Source organism: Myotis lucifugus, unplaced genomic scaffold (assembly GCF_000147115.1).
Source record: "Myotis lucifugus unplaced genomic scaffold, Myoluc2.0 scaffold_24, whole genome shotgun sequence".
Classification (NCBI taxonomy): domain Eukaryota; kingdom Metazoa; phylum Chordata; class Mammalia; order Chiroptera; family Vespertilionidae; genus Myotis; species Myotis lucifugus.
The window spans coordinates 8,951,105-8,973,266 of record NW_005871072.1 but is presented as its reverse complement, the minus strand read 5'-3'; the positions used below and the strand labels follow the sequence as shown (position 1 = coordinate 8,973,266).

At 37.2% G+C, this 22,162-nt stretch overlaps 1 protein-coding gene across 2 annotated transcripts in view; it reads left to right on the top strand.

Moving 5' to 3' along the window:
* Nucleotides 1-22,162, top strand: part of SCEL (sciellin) — a 105,301-nt gene that overhangs the window by 70,821 nt on the left and 12,318 nt on the right. The window contains exons 19-27 of one of the 2 annotated variants that reach the window (XR_002828562.1): nt 3,591-3,650; nt 4,251-4,310; nt 5,197-5,256; nt 5,610-5,660; nt 11,799-11,858; nt 12,000-12,059; nt 12,203-12,259; nt 20,359-20,421; nt 22,060-22,150. Coding sequence is in view for 1 of the 2 variants with exons in the window: in XM_014453517.2 (XP_014309003.1) it covers nt 3,591-3,650; nt 4,251-4,310; nt 5,197-5,256; nt 5,610-5,660; nt 11,799-11,858; nt 12,000-12,059; nt 12,203-12,259; nt 20,359-20,421 (471 nt within the window). In the remaining variant the exon portion in view is untranslated. The remainder of the gene's footprint in view (nt 1-3,590; nt 3,651-4,250; nt 4,311-5,196; nt 5,257-5,609; nt 5,661-11,798; nt 11,859-11,999; nt 12,060-12,202; nt 12,260-20,358; nt 20,422-22,059; nt 22,151-22,162) is intronic. The other variant, XM_014453517.2, reaches the window with a different exon arrangement.

Here is a 22,162-nt window from a genome sequence, read left to right as displayed (position 1 = left end):
GTGTATAAGTAGTACATGTATAACAGAGTGGGACAAAAGTAGGTTTATAGTTTTTCATATGGAAAATAATGTAATAATTAATAAATAATAATATAAGAATAAACTCTGTTTCACATACTCACAACTATAAACCTACTTTTGCCCCGCCCTGTACGTATGTATGTGTGTACCTATAAGTAGTGTGTGTCTATAAGTGTATGTATTGGTTAGGGTTCTTCAATGAAGCAGAATAGGAGATAGATGGACATATAGATAGATATAGATAGACAGATAGGTGGGGAGAGAGAAAGAGAGAGCTTTATTAGAAGGAATTGGTTCATGCCGAGAAGTCTCAAGCTCTGTATTTAGCAAACTGCAGCTCCTAGTCCAAGTCTAAAGGCCTGAGAACCAGGAGAGCTCATGGTGTAAGCTCTTGTCCAAGGGCAGGAGAAGACCAATGTCGCAGATTAAGCAGTCGGGCAGGCGAAGTCCCCTTTTTCTTAGACACTTTGTTCTGTTCAGAGCTTCAACTGATTGGATGGGGCCTACTCATGTTAGGGAAGGCTATCTGCTTTACTCAGTCTAAGCATTCAAATGTTAATCTCATTCAAAACCTCGAAGACACACCCAGAATAATGTTTGACCAAATACCTGGGCACCCTGTGGTCCAGTAAGTTGAAACATGAAATTAGCCCTAACCGGTTTGGCTCAGTGGATAGAGCGTCAGCCTGTGGACTGAAAGGTCCCAGGTTCTATCCTGGTCAAGGGCATGTACCTTGGTTGTGGGCACATCCCCAGTAGGGGGTGTGCAAGAGGCAGCTGATCGATGTTTCTCTCTTATCGATGTTTCTAACTCTCTATCCCTCTTCCTCCCTCTCTGTAAAAAATCAATAAAATATATTTTTTTAAAAAGAAATATGAAATTAACCATCACAATGTGTGCATATGGAAGTATATGTGTGTATGTATATATAAGTAGTGTGTATGTGTGTGTGTGTGTGTGTAGTAGTAGTAGTGTATGTATGTGGGTGTGTAAGTAGTATATATGTGAACTGTCTTCACGTGTGTAGTGTATTTGTGTGTAGTATATGTTACGTGCGTGAAGCATGGTGTGTGATTAAGATGAAAAGTTTAACAAAGTGTACTTCATTAAGAGGTCTCCTACCCATGAACTGTCAAGTAAATCTGGAAGGCTTATGTCCTCTGATTTTTATTTTTTAAAAAGCAGATGGGAATAGATTTGAAACTGAGCTTATGGGCATGTTGCTGAAAACAGTGTACAAAATAGTTCCATGTGGTTTTAGTAGAACTCGTTTCCATTCAGTTAACTCAGGACATGATATTATTAGATTCTAAATGTGTCACTGATGCCTGTAGGCCCAGCGAGCAGGGCCAGGGCTGGGGCAGTGGCAAAGCTGGGGCACTCACTGCCAGCCCGTCCTGTTCTCAGCAGCCTGGCTTGGTCAGAGGCCCACAGACTGTACAACTTTGCAACCAACAGATGGAGAAGAAGGCATTGATTTCCTTGGCTACTTGGGTGGTTCAGGGAGGTATCTTGAGGTAGTGAGTGGGAACATGGAGTCCAAACAACTGAGACTCAAATTCTGACTCTGTCACTGGCTAGCTGTGCTCTGTGCCTCAATTTACTCATCAACAAAATAGGAATCATAATACTACCATGTCCAGCACATAGTAGATACAAGTAACTGTGAGCAGTAATAAATATCAGGTGAATTATGCTTTCTTAATAATTTATTTAGTGTTCAAATATTTAATTTACATTGACTCTCTAAGAAATACCCATTTTCCTTTCTAATTTTTATTAGACTATTTCAAATCATTACCTATTGTTTTTCATATGTTGGTATGTATGTGTGTACTGCATGCCTATGTGTGACATGTGTACACATACATACAAAAGTTTGTGGGGATTCATGTGTGTATGGTTATGTGTGCAGTATTCTGTAGATTTTTTTAAGTAAAATAAGATTATGTTCCCTTCCTTATTAAAAACTCTCAGCATTATCACATTTCAGATAGAATAAAGTCCTAACCCTTAGTGATTGATGGTCTTTTACTTGTTCAATAAGTCCAGCCAAAACGATCTTAGATTCCAGGCTCATTCCTACCTTATTGACTTTATGAATTTTGAAATTTTAATAACCTTACACTAATATGTACTTTATTTAATATGTTTAAAGAGATCAAAGTCTTGGCAATATAATGAAAGCAGACCTTACAACCAACACAAATATTACAAGGGAGGAGTTACAATGCTTATTGTTGTGTTATTATTTATTTATTTATTTTTGAGTACCCAAATGTGGACATAGAATCTTAGGAATTTTTATTTTCAGTCACTGGCATTTAAATCTCACATACTTGGTTTAAGCAAAAACCAACAAAGTTGTTTGAAAAATCAACAAGGAGTTTTCTGGAGTGGAATAGCTATTTCTGTCGGGTTAATTGTTTCATTATTTGTATGAAAAAGGTTCAAATAGTTTAGCTGCTTTTAGCCTGGGTATACACATTCTCAGACATTTGGATACAAGTAAAAACTTGAGTCAACATCTGGTTGCTTTCAAATATCTGTATCTTTGATGTATAGATGCAATCACAGAGACTTTATGATATGATCTTAGTAGGGCCACAGGGCATGGAGAAATGGTAAGAAAAGCAAAATTCCATTTAGATCAGATGCAGATACTCTAAAGCAGTGGTTCTCAACCTTCTGGCCCTTTAAATATAGTTCCTCATGTTGTGACCCAACCATAAAATTATTTTCGTTGCTATTTCATAGCTGTAATGTTGCTACTGTTATGAATCATAATGTAAATATCTGATATGCAGGATGGTCTTAGGTGACCCCCGTGAAAGGGTCATTCGACCGCCAAAGGGGTCGCAACCCACAGGTTGAGAACCGCTGCTCTAAAGGGTAACAATGAAGTCCTGACATGTCTTCAGGGACTATGTCGAGTTTTATATTATAGTAAATATATTTTACATTTCAGAACTCCATAGATTTTAATCTTTATATTGTTTGTTGCCAACACAGAACTAGTAAAAAATATGTAGTTTTAACACACAGTTGTAAGTACTAGAAGCAGATACCGGGCTGTATATCATGAACATTAACAAACCGGTATATTGATCTTAATCCATTATTGTGAATAGCAAACTTGCTAAAGAGTGTCATTTACAAAATATATATTCTCCAAAGTTAATTTGAAAGTTCCTCAGCATGTTGAAGTATGCTATTAAGAGGGTGCCTTCTGGAATGTGCCGTGAGACATATATAGGGACTACTACAAAATATTTAGTGCACCTGGCAGAGGTCAAGAGTATAGCATTAAATAAATCATGATAGAAACAGAGTCCTAGTATGACATTTGCTACTGGCATAATGGCTCCAAGATTAAAATCTCTCGCTGAGTCTCCATGAGTTTTAGAGATGCATAAGTTCCTACATTCTTCTGCAGTCTCCTTTACCAATCTCCAACTCTTCTACATGATCTCACTAAGTGTTAATACTGTTTCTGAATTTTAATAAATAATTTTGCCCACTTGTTATTAATCTCTCATTAACCTTTTATTTTTTTAATGTTTTAAAGGGGCCAGAGTCTTGACAATCTCAGCAGAGTGACCCCTGAAGTGAGCAGAAGTAACTCAGGGTGAGGATTATGTCTGATCATTCTTCCTTCCCCAGCCGCATCGATTTGTGGCACTCTTCAGAGAGGCTGTGTTGCAAAGTCTTTGAGTTTGAATCAGGAAGTCTGGGCTCCATTATTTGCCACATGGGTGCCTTGAACACGCTGGCTTAGGCCTCTATAGTTATAAAATGTTTCTCCCACCTTTGTCACTTGATTATTAAGAGAATGGATATAACAATAATGGGTATAAAATCCCTTTAAAGCAGAAATGCACTATAAATGTAAATCATTAACAAAAAAGAGTATAGCTATAGCATCAGAGGGGCCAGGTGAAAGTTTTTGGCAAATCATTAAATAATTTCTGAATATTTTTAAAAAAATCAATCTTGCCTACTTTTACGGTTTAATTTTAGGGTAAATGAGAAACTGGCCAGCGTGTCAATGATTGGCATAGAGGTCTTTTTTTTTCTCTCTTTTAAATGAAGGGCATAAACTGGTATTAATTCAAATACCAAAATTTAATAGTACAATTCATCTTGAGTACATATATTCTTTAAATTAATATATTCAGTTGATTTAATTCCATTTTTACTTACTATGTGTTTGCTTTTTGGTTTAAAGTTCCAAAGACCTTGATAACCTCATCCAAGTGAATCCAAGAACAGACAAAAGTGTGCAAGGGTGAGATTTAATAAGCTCTTCTTTCTCATTTCATGCTGACCCAGTGCTTAAAATAGAATTAAATCATCATTTCAGCTGACTGGCACTTGAGAGTTCAAAAAAAAGCCTTGTAACCTCCACAACCTTATATCTAAAATGTTAACAATTTTGGCCAATTAGGTGAATAGTTGTTTTTCCAGGATGGACAGGACACTTTTATTCATTGATTTGTTTATTTTGTTGAGCAGAGGGATGGCACAGGAAAGGGGAAAGAGAACTGGACTGGAACCTGCACATGTGGGTCCAGGCCTGGCTCTACCCTCACTCACGGTGTGAACCAGATCGGTTCCTCCCTGTTAGAGCTTCATTTTTCTCATCCTCAAAGGGAGGAAGTTGGACCAACTGCTCTAGTTATTTCCAACGCTAATTCCAATACTACGTCTCAGGAAGATGGTTGGAGTAATGGAAAGTGCATGCACTCTGGAGTTAGATTGCTTAGCTTGAAATTTCAACCCTGCCACCCTTAGCCATGTAGGAAAATCTTAATCTTTCTGTGTCTCAGTTTTTCCCTTCGTGAAATTGGGAGGATAGTTCTTCTGTCATAGATTTGAGGCGAGGTTTAAATCACATTAATTATGTAAATCACTTAGAACAGTGCCTCACCCATCACAAATTTTCTAAAAGCTTTAGTTATTGTTTATTATTTCTATGCAGTTATAGTTAGGGCCACAACAAATATATTCACAGTCAGCACAGAAAAACTTTAACCCTTTGAGATATCTCTGTTATAATAAATACTTCATAATAAAATATTTTATAATAAAAATGTCCCTAAGTGTTAATAAATATTTGCAACTGCATGATATAAATTGACCATTGATCTGATCATTTCTATAATGTCTTAAAGGGGCCAAAGTGTTGACAGCCTCATCAAGGTGGCTCCTGAAACAAACAGAACTAACCAAAGGTGAGGTTCATGGAACTCTTCTATCTCTTATCCCCCTTTTTTCTATTCAACTTAAAAACATGATAAAATTTATTGTCCCCTCAGTTGCTTAGAGTGTTGTCCGGATCTGCCAAGGTTGTGGGTTTGATTCCCCAGTCGGGGCACATATAAGAATCAACCAATGAATGCATAAATAAGTAGAATAACAAATCTGTATTACTCTCTGTCCCCTCCTCTATCTTTTTCCCTAAGATCAATCAATAAAAAATTAAATTAGCAACAATCATTTAATTAAATATTAAGGTTGAAAAAATATGCACATTATTGATTTTAGTTGATTTTACCAGCTATTGAAACTTATAACATTGTTTTAGGAACCAAGACCTGAACAATCTTATCAAAGTGACCCCCTCAGCAAACAAAAGGTAAGCTTATTAAGATTATTCAAGACTCCTGAGCAACTCTCCAATTTATGCCAAAAAATAAAATTAGTTATTTGGCTAAGGACATTTTGCAAGGGGACATGAGAAATAAAGAGAACAAATTAATTTGTTTTTTTTGTTTTGTTTTATTTTGTTTTCAATCCTCACTCGAGGACATTTTTCCATTGACTTCTAGAGAGAGTGCTAGAGAGGGAAAGACAGAGAGAAATATCAATATGAGAGAAACACATTGATTGGTTACTTCCTGCATGCACCCTGACCAGGGCCAGGGCTGGGGAGGAGTCTGCAACCAACATACGTGCCCTTGACTGGAATGGAACCTGGGACCCTTTGGTGCACAGGTAGATGATCTATCCACTGATCCAAACTGTCTAGGGCAAATTGATTTGTTGATGTATAATAATGCTATAAAGATTTTTCTTTTATTATTGCTTCCATTTATTTCATTAGAATATTGTTTAAAATAATAATATTGAAGCTAATTCTGTATAACTAGAGGCCCGGTGCATGGGTTCATGCACCAGTGGGGTCCCTCGGCCTGGCCTGTGGGGATCAGTGGACCTCTACACCTCTACAGCCCGGCCTTACCTGCCAGCTCATGGGGGAGGGGAGTGCAGAGGGAGTGTCCGGGGAGGAAGCTTGCACTACTGCAGCGGTGCTCCCAGCCCAGCATCTGGCACCTGTTGGTCAGCTGAGAGGCGCTCCCGCTGTGGGCTGTGGGAACACACTGACCACCAGGGGGCAGCTCCTGCATTGAGCGTCTCCCCCCTGGTGGTCAGTGTGCATCATAGCTACCAGTCAGTCATCTGGTCGCTTAGGGTTTTTTTTTTTTTTTAATATATTTTATTGATTTTTTTACAGAGAGGAAGGGAGAGGGATAGAGAGTTAGAAACATCGATGAGAGAGAAACATCGATCAGCTGCCTCCTGCACACTCCCCACTGGGGATGTGCCAGCAACCAAGGTACATGCTCTTGACTGGAATCGAACCTGGGACCCTTGAGACCGCAGGCCGATGCTCTATCCACTGAGCCAAATCGGTTAGGGCAGGGTTTTATATATATAGATTGCTACTTGAGAAATTCATTTTGACACAAAATACCAAAACTAGTTTATTATTGTAAATTTACAGTAAATAAATATTAAGTTTATAAAACTGAATAAATTAAAGAATATTGGCTTTCTACTCCTTCACAAACCCAAGGATTATGACTCCTAAGAAAATCAGCAACATAACATTCTTATATTTAAGATACTTTTTGTGACATTGAATTTGTTTCTGTCTTCTTGAGAAGTTAAGACCCATTATACAATGGAACAGAAGTTAAGAAAAGCATGACAGAGCAGCTAACTCCAAGCTACCTTTCATTCTTGGGAAGATAATGTCAGTGAAAAGCCCTGTGCAGATGTAAAGAATCATGAACAGAGAGAGGGGAAGGGTGTTAGCAGAAAGGAGCATGGGGTTTGGGATCCAGTTGCCATGGTTTCAATCTTCAATGCTGGGGCAACAGCATCACAGTGTTTCAATCCTGGTTCACCCTCAGTCACTTCTTAGGTACCTGGCCCCCAGCAGTGTCTTAACTTCTCTGAAGTCGAGTTTCTTTATTTATAAAGGAGGGGTGATAGCAAACGTCTTATTAGGTTGTTTTGAGGATTTAAAGAAGATAACTAATGCATATAAAGTAGAAACAGTAGATTTATCGCTTTTTATGTAGATTCCATTGAATGATTCAAGTGGCAAAAGAAAAAAAACTCCAGTCATAAAATTTGCTGATTTCCATTTGAATTTGATCTATTTTATTTTATTTTATTTTATTTTAGCAGTGAAAAAGTTCTTAATACATTTAGTAATCTAAGCCCCAAAGCTGTCAGTAAAAAATGGCTGGGTAAGAGAAGGATGTTTCTTTTTGTTGTTGTTGTTTTGTAATGTTTTGTTTCTCCTTAACTAAACACAACAAGAATATAAATGACTTATAATCATTCTATTTACAAATGGAATAAGTCTTTTAAAAGCATCATACATTTTTAAATTAATTAATTGTTAACCCTCACCCAAGGATATGTTTTCTCTTGATTTTTAGAGAGCGTGTAAGGGAGGGAGAGGGAGACAGAAAGAGAGAGAGAGAGACAGAGAAACATTGATGTGAGAAAGACATTGATTGGTTGCCTCCCCCCCACACCCAACTGTGGCTGGGTTCACACCTGCAACCCAGGTACTTGCCCAAGACCTGGAATCAAACCCACAATCATTTGGTGCACAGACTGGCGCTCTAACCACTGAGTACACTGGTTGGGGCAAAAGCATCACAGTTTTTAAATGTCCCTGGAAATTTAGATTACCTATTTGTTAATAGCAAGAAAGAGAGGCAGCTGAAAAAAATATGTGGTGGCTTCACTTTTTTCAGCTTCAATTAAAGCAATTGAAGAGAGTGATTGTAGTAGGAACATAACTGGTCTATGTGCTGTTTGTTTTGTAGAATTGATATTAATACCTTTATCTCTTGAATTAATTAAAAAATAATATAATTTAAAAAAACACTCAGACACTTCATTAGACTCATGGCCAGCAAATATCATTCATCCTTGTTTTTGAAGAGTATTTTTTTGATACTTAGTGGAAACTTTATGATGTTTATTGTTTCTTAGATGGTTTGCTGCTCCCAGCAAAGTTATGGCCCTAAATTTTGATAATTCTTTAAGTAGTACACATGTGTAAGATGATATAATTCACTTTTTGTCTCTGGTTATATGATTAGCTTTATATAATTATACATTACTATTATATATGTTATATACTATATCTTGACAATGTTTTCATGATTTTTCTTCTTGAGTTTAGTTGGTACATATGAAAATTGCAAAATCTTAGAGGTGAAATGAAGGAACTTGAAGGAACTCATATCCCAGTTAGTTTGAACAATTTTGAAAACCTCTGTTTCAATTTAACCTAATCAATTTACAGAAGAGGAATTTAAGATTCAGAAAAGGCAGGTGATTTAACTAGGGACGTAGAGAAAACTGGTGGGATACTGATAGTAGTTCTGTGCTCTAAGTAATTATTGAGCACCAACTGGTTTGAAGCTTACAACTACTAGTAGGTGTCATGAGTAGCACATGAGATATAATTATAGGCCATGAACGCCACAAAGAGAATTCAGTAGACATACTGAATCCTATTAACAGCAGGCAATTATCATAGATTAAAGCTAATTATATACCAGAGATGTTATTCCGAGACAATAATAGGTTGTCAATTTAATATATTACATTTTAGAATACTCATGTACTGCTTGCTGGATATAGAATGCATTCTTAGTGCGTTACATTTAAAACTAAAAAAAGGCATTGAATAGCTAACTTAATAAACATGACAAGTGGTAAATTTCAGATTCATAGATTCCTAGGAGTAGAAGATATTAAAGATGGGCAGAGCCTTAGAGATGACCCGATCCAATCTCCCCATTTTACAGATGAGAATACTGAGGCCAGGGGCAAAAATCTGTCTTCTGTGAGTTCTTCTAATTTCTAGCCTAACTCTTAGCCTGACTACCATTCTTTGAACCACAGCACACCGACTTTGATCTTAAAATAAATGAAAGTTAATTGAGAACCTCGGGAAACAGAGGAGGCTATAAGGCTGGGATTATTGCTCTTGCCATGGGACAACCAGGAGGTGTCTTTACTGCTTTAAAGGGTCATTTGAATGATTACTTCATAGAATGATTACTGCCAAGTACTTTACAGCTTTTAGAGTACATGGAAGTAATAATATGTTTTAATATTCTAGTGTGTCCCTTTACTACATCCTTAAGGCAAAATAAATGAAATCAGTAACTTCAGTAGAAAACATGTTATATTTTTCCTCGATAAAATGTAGATATAAGATTCCTGTGGTTGTAGGTACCCAGGGCCTGAAAAAACAACTCTATAAATTTGTTGTTTTCAATTCATTGAGATAAATTGCATGTGCTGTCAATCAAGGCAATTCAGGACTGTTACTGAGATCCTTGTTTTATTAACACACAGTATTGTCTTTTTAGGACTAGGAATAGAATATAGCGTACATTTATGTTTTATAAGTTAGTATTTCTCAAACTGTGGGTTGCAACCCATTAAAGGGTTTTGTAATTAATGTAGTGAATGGCAATCAGAATTTTTTCTCAATTAAGTGAAATGAATTAAATAGAGTAGAAAATGAGAGTTCTTATGTAGTGAGGGTATTAGTTCATGAAATTTATGTTCATTGTGTGTGTGTCTGTCTGAATAAAGAGAGTATTGGGCTGTGATGTAAAATATATTTCTTTCTCTTTTTTTAATTTCCTTATTGGGCTTCACAATCACTGTTCTAGGTAGTTGGATGAATCAAATTTTCTACGTTCAGCAGAACAGTTAAAATGGAAGTTCTGTTTATGGTTAATTTTATACATTGAAAGATTCTGGCTTTTGAGCATATTATCTCCTCTAAAAAGTTTCATTCTTTGTATGTTTTTCTTCTAATATGTCAGATTAACCTAATTTTAAAAATTGTTATCTTTCAGGCATGGTTTTGCCTTATGACATATTGATAGATTTTTTTGCAATGGATATTTTTCATATGTTAATCATTCTTTTAATAGTGATTGTAGATACCAGTTGATTATTTTTGAGAATAATATTATTGAAGATAATTCAAAAAAGTGAAAATTCAATGAGTGGCTTTCCGCCTACCACAGAGATCTAAGAAAGGTGTTCAACTGAGTGAATCCATGGGCTGGTGGAAAGCACATCCTATGGAGAGGCCTAGTCTGGGGACCTTACTCAGACCTTTTTGATGATTAACCTCTAAGAGGCTCCCCTTCCCTCACATCAATGTTTTCCATGAGTAAAATATATTTTATTTTTTATATGATTAAAAAGGGTTGGAGGGAAGGCAGTACAGGCAGGTTGCTGTCCAAGATGCTGCTGGGAGCAGATGTCAGTCCTGTGACCTCTTGACATGGCAGGCCATTGTATTTCTTTGAATAGATATTAAAAAGGAGTTTAGAGGAACACTTTGAAAAGTCACAACTTTCCAGCCTTTAAAACAAGGCATTATACACAATGAGGCAGTGAATGTTGGCGAACCATGTGAAAGCAAATATTGTTCTGCGACAGGGAAAAGAAACTGGTAGGACTTCAAATAGGAATTGGACATTTTCAGAGGATGTTATTCATTTGACCATGAACAACAGAGTTTAATTTGGTTTTGCAGTCATCATAGAGGGAAGAAAACTCAATTTTGATGGATTGCCAAATCTTATGTTAAGTGTAATCCTAATTTTAGAGCATATATATATATATATATATATACTAGAAGCCTGGTGCATGGATTCATGCACTGGTGGGGGGTATGGCCTTCAGGGATCGGCCTGCTGTGGGAGCACGGCTTATCCTGGTGGCTGTGGACCCACCCTCTGAGCAGCTGCTCCTGCTGCAGGAGCAGCCACTCATCCCAGTCAGCTGAGCAGCACTCCCACTGTGGGAGTGCACTGACCACCAGGGGGCAGCTCCTGCACTGAGTGTCTGCCCCCTGGTGGTCAGTTTGCATCTGGTCAGTGCGCGACTGGTTGCCCGGTCGTTCTGGTTGTTTTGCCATTCGGTCACTGGGCTTTTATTATATAGGATATTTAGTTGATGAATATGATTTTTAAAATAGCAAGGTCATTAGAATCAGTTTGTATCTTCATAAAGTGAAAACATTTCAGAGTGACTCTAGCTGGTTTGGATCAGGGGATGGAGTGTTGGCCTGTGGACTGAAGGGTCCTGAGTTCAATTTCTGTCAAGGGCCCATGCCCGGGTTGTGGGCTCGACCCCCAATAGGGCAAATGCAGGAGGCAGCCAATCAATGATTCTTTCTCATCATTGATGTTTCTATCTCTCTCTCCCTCTCCCTTCCTCTCTGAAGTCAATAAAAAATATTTAAATTAAAAACACAAATAAATTTCAAAGTGTTGCTTAAAAAAACTTATTTCTAGGCTGTTCTGGGCCAAATCAATATGTCTCAAACTAAGTGATAAGATAACAAATCCTTTCTTCCTATTTCCAACCAACTTAAACCCTTATTACCACTAACCGAGCTGCCTTCATTTTTTTCCACTTAAAGAAATCAAGAACTCAACAAGCTCATCAAAGTGAATCCTGAAACTCTCACCAACAATCAGAGGTAATAGAACTGTACTAATTTTTCTGCTTTAGTCAGGAAGACTATTTTGTCTTATCAGTGTTCTAAACAGATTTATAACCTTCATGATCTTGTCAAAAGAACCTTCTCATTCATTGGCAATCTTTTTATTTTTCTCTAAAGAAACCAGGATCTCGATACCCTCATCAGAGTGAACCCCTCAGCGGTCCGAGGCAGTCAGAGGTGATCACATAAAATCTGTCATATCATGTTTTCATGAGTCTGTGGTCCCAGGGTGCAGCGGGTTTGTAAAATGTTGCTTTGTTGAACTAGTACCACCAAAAACCCATCGCTAACCTGAACTTATTTTCTTCTCTTTTGAATAGCCAAGGCTTGGACAATCTTATTAAAGTGCAACCGTCCGCTCTCAGGAACACAGCACGGTTAGTGACTTTGCCTAACTATCATGACATGTTCTTAAGGTTCTGGGTTAGGTATTTTCTTTCTTTTCTTTGCTCGTCTTGTCTTTCTTTCTTGAAGCCTTTTATTTTTCTTTAGTGTCACATGGGGACACATCTATAACCCCGGTGTCTCCTATTCAGCAAGGAAACATGTTGTACCCTTCTGGAATCAATGTCGTGCTTCAGACTCAGTTCTGTACTTTTTATTTGCACCAAGACAATGTGGTGTTTGTTGTATTTAGGAAATAGACTGTCAGAACTGAAATGAAAAATGAGCGGAATTAAGTAAGAAAAAGTGTTTTGGGGAAACTGAGCCAAACTTACGGTTCATATTGATACCTCCTGAGATTGGAAAGGCTACTCAGGGTCTTTGAAACTACAGATTCACAGCTAGGGTAGGCTCACAATGTGACAGCAGATTTTAGCCTTGAACTTACAGTTGTGTTCTGCAAATATCTTATTGTTCATCATCTTCATGTCATATCATTCACCTAAAGGGCTTTATTAATAGTTAATAGATAAATGCATCAGAGTGCATTAGAAGGCCAGACTGTTCTACTGACATGAAATTTTATCAGAGGAAATATATAGATGGGAATCATAGTCTCAATCTTCTGCAGGGAAGAAAGCAATTAGGACACAGAAAAGTGCTTTAATCCAACAGGAGAAAGAGGATGGACAGGGCCATAGTCTCATTGATCTAGATCTTATGTCTCCTAGTTTGTTTTCGACATTAATGCTTTTATCCACTTTTTCTGTCTGTATGTTTTTATCTGTTGTGGGGGCTTCTGAAGCAGGAAGGTACAAAGGCAGTTGCTACTTAGACAGTAGCATTTATTGGGCACCTGTCATGTAACTGGCAGTTTACACATATTTAATCCTCACAACAAACCCATGAGAAATATATTCATTCACCCTATGTTATAAAAGAGGAAGCTATAGCTCAAAGATGTGAAAACACATTCTTGACCTAAACTCAGGTCCTTGTGACATCACTATCGGCAAGAAAAACAAAAGTTCTGTGGCTAAAACAGCACAGATTCTCCTTCTCTTTTAATTCTTTACACTCTGTACAGTCCCTTCCCTTATATCCCCCTCCACCTCTGCAATTAAAGAACTACATCCAGAAACATTAATTCTAGAAAGTTATTGTTAAAATGAGAGGGAGGAGAGAAAGTACTGTCTCATAGAGTTTTTCTAGCAGCTGAAATACCAGCAGACTTTTGGTGTTGCTTCTGCCACTGAAAATCATATGAAAATATCTTAATTAAGTAGAACCATTTCTTCATAGTGTACTGGTTGGGGCAGATTTCCTTTTTATTAGTTTTAGGAGTGATTAGGTTTAATAACCACATGTGGCTACTATAGCAAACTCTTCTCTCAGTGGGCCATTCCATAAAATGTTCTCTTTCCCTCCATCCTTCCCTTCCCTCCTCCCTCCCTCCCTCCCTCCCTTCCTCCCTCCCTCCCTCCCTCCTCCCACCCTACCTCCATCCTTCCTCCATTCCTCCCTCTATCCCTCACCACCTCCTTCTAACTTTCTTGTCCTTCCTTCCCTCCGTCTAGCAAATGTGCTATGTTGGCAGACCATGGTAACTTTCTCATAAGAGTTTTGCCTTTTAGTAGAAGAGGCTAATTTTATAAAAATATGGCTTCTATCAGCAACTCCTGATAACAAATATCTATAAAAAGAAGACATTTTTCTTACACAGATAGGATTTCTATAATTTTTTAAAAAATATTGGCCTTCATGTTGTTTTCAAATGGCAGCTTTATCCACAGATGTAACCTGGTATCTGATGATTCTTTAGTATTTACACCAGATTTGATGATAATCAGCTTGGATGTTCAAGAATTTTCTCAAAACAGCTGAGCAAGGAAGACTAAGCTGCCTATTTGAAAAAAAAAAAAGTGACTTCCTTCCGTTGGTTCAGCCACTGTATCTATCATGTATTTATGCTGGCTGCTTGATTTCAGGGGGTAAAGGGAGAGGGGTCATTTTAAAGTGCCTCCCAGTGGGAATAACAGCCACAAGGCACTTTTACATCCAATTCAATGTGACGTGAACACTGATTATGTAATAGTGTAACAGCAGCGAATCGGAGTTCTCTTTATGGGACTTTTCTGACATTTCCAACAGCTGTGTATTTCATTCGCAGTTAGGGGCAGAATAAACTTCAGCCATTGATCAGAATGTAAGCAGGTGTCCCTGAGCTCCTTCTAAGAACACAGCAACCCGAACAAATGCAGATGTGCCCAGAATTTTCATCTATTCAAGGAGAAACTGCAGGCTCTTAGCAGTGACAGTTTCATATCTTCATGAAATAAGAGATACTAAAGGGAGATATTCAATTATTTGTAGCCTGTAAACTGCTGCTCCCAAATGAAGGTTGGGAAGCATCTCGTGACATTTAGGCCGTTACAGTTAGAAAGCGCATCCTTCATCTGACATAGAAAAATACTCTGAACTATTGGAAGTATTATCCTTCCATCGTTTTAAAGGCTTCCCATTTGCTGAGACATACCTCCTTGTTTTCAGTATTCCAACAAGAGCTCCTTCCTAATTTACATTTCCCATATTTCTGCTCAAGTCAGAAAGCTAGAGGGTTGGGGAGAGGGTGACACTGACTCTCCATTGTTTCATCCCCCATAATCAATAGGTCACTTGGATGCTTCTAATTATCTCAGGAACTGAGATATTTCCTCAGCCCCATGACTACTATAGTCTAGATGACTGGGCAGTCTCCTAACTAATTCCTCAGCCGCCTGTCATACTTTCTACCCTTCAGTCCATTGGCCACGTTGTAGAGTGATTTTTCTAAAACACCAATCTGATCACCTCATTCTTCTGATTAAATGGCTTCCCATTGCCATTGCCATTGGATAATGTCCACACTTCTTAACCTGCTTTCCAAAGCCCACCCCATCCTGCCTCCACATCCTCTATTATGTTCCACCCACAGACCCTAACTTACCCACACTCCTCAGGCCTCCTTCAGGGCTATTGTGTGGTTAACTTTTGCTTATCCTTCAGGTCTCAGTTTAGGCATCTATCTCTCGGGCTCCGGAAGGCCCCACCCCGTGCCATCACATCTGTATCAGTCCTTCTGTTCTCAAATTCTCCATCCTTTCTGTCCCATAGCATTTGTCTCTTAGAGGAAATGGTTACTTACTCATCTTTCAACTAGAGGATTTTTAATGGTAATATTGAGTGTCTTGTTCACTTCTTTATCTACAGTACATTGTACAATGCATGGCTCATATTAGGTGCTTAATAAATATTCTGTGGATTAGCGGCTAAATCTCAAACTAACCAAGTCCTTATAATCATCCTCCTAGATAGTCTATTGATTTTCAGCTCTAACATTCTGAGCCCCATGAGTGAAACCAGAATGAAGAATCTGGTGTCTTCTACGTGGTCTCCTTTAGCCAGTGATCATCTCCTGGTCATGGCATAATCCCAGTGAACCATGGTGAATTAGAACCATTAGCATTCTTGGTCACATCTTATATTTAAAATATCTAAAATTTCCGATTTCTTTATGGAACTGTCAATTTCTTTAATATATAATCTTTATGACTCCATCATTGAAAAGAGTTATAAAAATATATAAAGCTGGGCCCATTTGGGGGTGTCAACAGAGTTGAAGAATTATATGGTTATCTCACTGTATTCTATACTCCTTTCAGAGAGACAAATTTTCCTTTTGCACTAAAGTTAAAGCCTCAGATTTAGTTCTTGGCATGAAAGAAGTACCATAGTAAAACTTTTATATGGAGACTCTTAATTTTGCAAATGTGTTTGATACTCTATGAAAGCAATTTAAATAAGCTGAAGAGAGAGAAACATATTGAGGCTTTTAATAACTACCTCCCACATCTCATGGTAGAGGAAGAGCAGTTGGGAGTGAGCTGATAACTTTCTCTCATACAATGCTTATCCTAGAAAAAACTGTCTAATAAGAGACCATAATTAAAGGGGATCAAATATATGGTGATGGAAGGAGGCTAGACTTTGGGTGGTGAGTACACAATGCAATATACAGATGATGAATTATAGAATTTATACTTGAAAATTATATTATATTATTAAATAGTGTTACACCAATAAATTTAATTTATAAAATGAGACAATAATACCGTGGTCCCCCAAATCTCTATTTTCCCTTACTCTGCTCTGTAAAGGACAGTGGAAAATAAATTACATAAGGAGAACACAGATAAATGATTATATATGAAATTTATGCTATGGTTCTACATAACAACTAATATTTTCTCCCAAACATTTTGAAATCTACATAAAGAAAAGCATTATTAGTTGCTATGGTTAACAAAATTTCTTTTTAGCATTTCTCACTGTGTCCACAGAGAAGTGATGGTTTTTCTTTGAGTTAATTCCAGCTGCTCATAAACTATACAATTATAAGGTGCAACTGACACAGAAAGGGTTTAGAATTAAGCCTTTGCTCAACCCTGAAGCACTTGGCTAGGCTTCTATAAAAATCTTTTTTTCACACTTTGACTCACAGCTTTTTATCTTCTACCACAGTGTAAAAGACAGGATGCAATAGATGTGGTCTTAATTAAAGAATGAAATTTATTTTTATATCCTTCAGCTTGAGAAGTTTATGGGCAATCTGAACTTCTTTTACTGGATCTTCAAATCTAGCTAATGACACCAGTCAGGATGAACAACCAAAGCAGATACACATTTTATACTTTACGTAATCTAGAACTTTTTATTTTGCTTTAAATATTAGTGTAGACTATTCAGAATTAAATCTTATAATCCCCCCTACCAAATTGATATGTGACACTGTTTATTGAAAACTCCACTAATAATATGGTTTATTCAATGATTCACTCTGAGGCCACTTTGGGAATGTTCTTCTTTGAAGGCATGCATAGGTTCCAATTTTGAATTATCTATCTATAATTATTGCATTTGTAAGATTCTAGTTTCTTCTCTTTCCTCAGGTTTAAATCCATTCCCATTCTCCCTCAAAATAGCTAAGGTCCAAAAAGACTTGGGGGGCAGGGAATGGGAAAAGTGTAGGAGGAGGTGGAAGAAGTGGCAGTGGGGAGTGGGAGTGGAGAAGAAAACACAGTACCTGCAACAGGCAGGAGTAAAACATGCTGGAGGAAGTGAGGATGCCCACCATTGGGCTGAGAAACTAAACCTAATCATGTTGTGAGGGCAGAAGCAGATCTGTATTAGTTTGCTAGGGCTGCTGTAACCAGAACCACAGACTAGATAGCTTAAAACAGAAATTTATTTTCTCACAGTTTTGGAGGCTGGAAGTCCAGGATCAAGGTGTCAGTAGGGTTGGTTCCTTCTGAAGACCGTGAGTGAAGGATCTGTTCTAGGTCCCTCTCCTTGGCTTATAGAAGGCTGTCTTCAACCTGTGTCTTCACAGTGTCTTCCATCTGTGTGTGTCTGAGTCTAAATTTCCCCTTCTTATAAGGACACCAGTCATACTGAATTAGGGCCCATCCTAATACCTCATTTGAACTTGATTACCTTCTTAAAGACCCTATCTCCAAATAAAGTCACATTCTGACATAATGTCATTAGGATTTCAACATATGAATGTGGTGGTGGTGGTGGTGGTGGTGGGGTATTATCCAACTTATAACAACATCCCAAAATAAGGAATAAGGTCATGGCCATGTGTCTCTACTCTCAAGTTGCAATGAAAAAGGTTCTCAGTTCATCCAGGGTTAGCAGAGAATCACTTTCTGGGACAAAATTTTAATTTCTCAAGATTCACATTTTCTCGTGATCTCTCACTACTTACTATGGTGTTCCCTAGTTTGGCATTCGTAGGAAGCTGGATTATGGAATACCATGATACTCCACTTTTTTTATTCCATTATCCCCAAGTATTTAGTGAAGTGTTATTTAAAAATGTTAAGGGCAGCCCTAGATGGTTTGGCTCACTGGATAGAGCATCGGCCTGGGGACTGAGGGGTCCCAGGTTCGATTCCGGTCAAGGGCATGTACCTTGGTTGCAGGCACATCCCCAGTAGGGGGTGTGCAGGAGGCAGCTGATCGATGTTTCTCTCTCATCGATGTTTCTAACTCTCTATCCCTCTCCCTTCCTCTCTGTAAAAAATCAATAAAATATATATTTTAAAAAATGTTAAGGGCAGAATCACTTCATGCCTAGGCTATTAAGATAGTACAGTGGCCCCGGAGGCCAATAACGTGGCACTAGGGAGTAGTGAGGGACCATCAGGGGTTAGGCAAATGCAAAGCCTTCCATCTCCATTGCTGAATTTGAAGGATGTAATCTAGGAGGTTTCCTTATACAGTTCTAGCAGTTACGTTGAGGAAGCCATTTTTTGAATTTTACATATTCAGGCTGCAGAGTCAAGTGATTTTGATACTTCTGAGAGATTTCTGTTGGAATCCTATACATTTTACATATATCAATTGGCATATTTCCTACTAAAAGTGTGCAACTAGTATTTTAAACGTGAGGAGTAAGTAAGTGTAGCTAAGAAATGTTGACTAACTTGCAGATTTATCAATTATCAATGGTTGGGTGTTATAAAAAAGAATATCAAATCTTATTTCATATATAAGATAATTTTGAATATTATTTTTCATCCATATAAATATTAATTTTGTGAGTGAGAGTCCTTATACTGATTCCATGTAAAATAACCTTATTTAAGTCTACTATTCAGGATCAGAAGGGAGATTTACAAAAACTGAAATTCTAAGGATGTTAAAATTTAAAAGAAAGAGAGAAAAATGAAACAGTAGTCCCTCAAAATTTTGGAATCAATCATGCCTACTATCAGTGTTATAGCACAGATATACTGTAAATAACTACAATTCTCTTAACTATCATTTATCTATGCTTATTTAGTTCACCTACAATTGTAGTCATTGTGCCCACAAATTTTATTTACATTAACTCATTTGCTCTCACTGCAACCCTATAAGATTAGATTTTATTATCCTCGTTTACAAAAGGAAGCTTAGATAGGTTGTCAAACTTGCCCAAGGAAATAGGGGAATAGATGGCCTCACTTTGACTCTTAAATATATATATATTTGAGTTTAGAGAGGAAGGGAGAGGGAGAGATAGAAACATCAATGATAAGAGAGAATCGTTGATTGGCTGAATCCTGCACACCCCACACTGGGAAAGAATCTGCAACCCAGGCATGTGACCTGACTGGGAATCTGACCATGACTTCTTGCTTCATAGGTCGATGCTCAGAACCACGCTGGCCAGGCCATTCAAACTCTTAAACTATGTTCCTAACCAACAAAGTTCATGACAAAGGCTTTTTCAAACTCATGGGGGGAATAATCAGGAATTATCAGTGTTATAGCAAAGATATACTATAAATAACTAATATATAAATCACATACCACAGGATATTTATTGTAACTTATGAAAGTGTGTCAAATCATAAATGTAGCTCAAAATTTAAGAGTTTAATTGTCCCATTTATCCTGCACATTATGAATTATTGATTCAAATTTTGTGTTGATTTTTCATGTTCCTGTAATCCAAAAAGCTGGAATGAAGTCTCTAATTAAATATCCAAGAATTGATTTCAGATGGACAGGTGGCTCAGCCTCAAATCTTGACTCTTTTACAAATTAGTTAATTGACCTTGGAAAATTCACTTAGCCTTTCTGAGCCCCAGATGCTGTCCTGCAAGATTTTGTGAGATCCGAATGAGATAATCCATATGGAAATATGCAATTAGTACTTTGTGACACAAAGTGGTGCTCATTGAATATTCACTGAATGAATATCAATCAGTTGTTTCTTTCCAGACCAGATTTCTCAAACCTTCCAAAGATTAGTTCTTTGTCTCATAACATCATGTTCTCATCCTTGAGTTGTATAGATCAACAGCTCAATGTCAGATTTTTACTGTCCCATAGCTTTATACCACAATATCTATGTCTAAGATTGTGTACTGAATTTTAAAGTTTTTATTCTGTTTTTTATTTCCTATATGAAATAATACAGTGCTTATCCTAGATAATTTTCCTAAAATTATATTGTAACTAAAAATAGATATGTATATAATTTATTTTTTTTCTATAGAGATCAGGACCTGGAAAAATTAATTGAAGTAAATTCTAATGTACCCAAAAATAAGAATGGAAGGTAAGGCTTAATTTAATTTACTTTTATTTTATGAATTCTATCTGACCCTGCATAAATTATGTAAACTTGAAATGTTTTCTAAGGAATTGCACTATAGTATGGTATTTAAGTATAAATACTATCTCAACACAGAACAATGTACAAGGTGATTAATAAGCTGATATAGGAAAAAATTATTAAAATTCAAATTCTGTTAAAATTTCTGACTAAAAGCCTGCTGTCCTATTGCTTAGTATAAAAGGCATCATGAAAATTCAAATTTCTGCACTTGGCCTGTGAAGACTTATTTTTACTTACTGTTGCTTGGTAGATTTTCAGTGGTGCAGAAAACACACTGAGAATATTTTCCTTGGATGCCTGGTGCTAAAAGAATACACAAATTCACCACAGCCACAAAACAGGACCTAATTTTGAAATTTCTTGATACCACACAGTATAATGGCTTTAAAACTATTGTACCTTGGTTGCTTTTATAGGAAGGTTTGGGTAGAAACTATCCTTTATTGTTGTCACAGACTGTTTAAATTAGGAAAAAATAAAAAATTATTCCATGGTAGCAATTCTTTTCCCCATATATATAGAGGGAACCCTGAAACAATAGGGTCCTATTTTCTATCTTCCTAAGGTGCAGCTGCCTGTTCTGTTTAAAAGTTTTTTTAATATAAAGAAGTGATATTGTTGATATTTTGTGCAGAGAATAGAAAATCAGGAAAAGAGGTAGGTTACTTATTCCATCCCCCCTGCAAATTGTATAGAAGGCTCTTGCATCTAACAGATCTAACAGGTAGTTTCTGTCTGTTCTCTTAGCTCCCCAAATCATCTTCCTTCTTTTTTTGGTATTAATAAAACCTTTGATAAGATGAAGGAGTAAATTTTCAATCACATCACCTGGCCAGCATGGATCTGTGGTTGAACATTGACCTATGAACCAGGAGGTCGCAGTTTGATTCCTGGTCTGGGCACATGCCCAGGTTGTAGGCTCAACCCCCCAGTGTGGGGCGTGTAGGAGGCAGCTAAACTTTCCTTTTGGTTTTCATGTCATTTCTATATTTGAGTTTACTAACATGGAGGAGAATAAGGAGCTAAACCTTTCACTATTTTTGCTTTAGAATTTTTCTGTTTCATAGGAAAACGCAAATATGCCTAGACTTTGTTAAGCACAGTGACATTTTGAGATTAGCAGAAATCTAAGTCAAAATTCTTCTACAATCTTCAAAGAATTGCTTTCCATTAAAAATAAAATGAAAACTGGAATTTCTCCAAGCAACCTCTGGATAATTTTCATTAAATTGATAAACTCTCAGATATATTGTACGTGAAAAGCTTTCTAAAATGGCACTGCTGCTGTGAAAATGTTACCAGGACCAAGTTCAGGTGGTCCCTGTCCTTGATAAAAAGTATTCCATCCTAGTACTAGATAATGTGTCATATGCCTAAAGATTATTCTTAAAGGTGGTTTCTGTGAATAAATAAAATAGGACATGTATTCTGCTTGTGTACCTGTGCAGAAACCCAGCAAACGTAAACGGGTTCCTGTTACTTGAACAGAATTTTAATAAAATGAAAAAAAATTTAAGATAAGAAAAATTCCAAGTGGCTTTGATTTTTAAGTGGCAAATATTTGTTTTGCTTTCTCAGGCTAGAAGGCCAACCAATGGATTGACTGACGCTCCCAACAACCGGTCCACCAGAACGACTACCCATTCTTATGAAGCTAGAAGAATTTCAGGTAGTATCATGG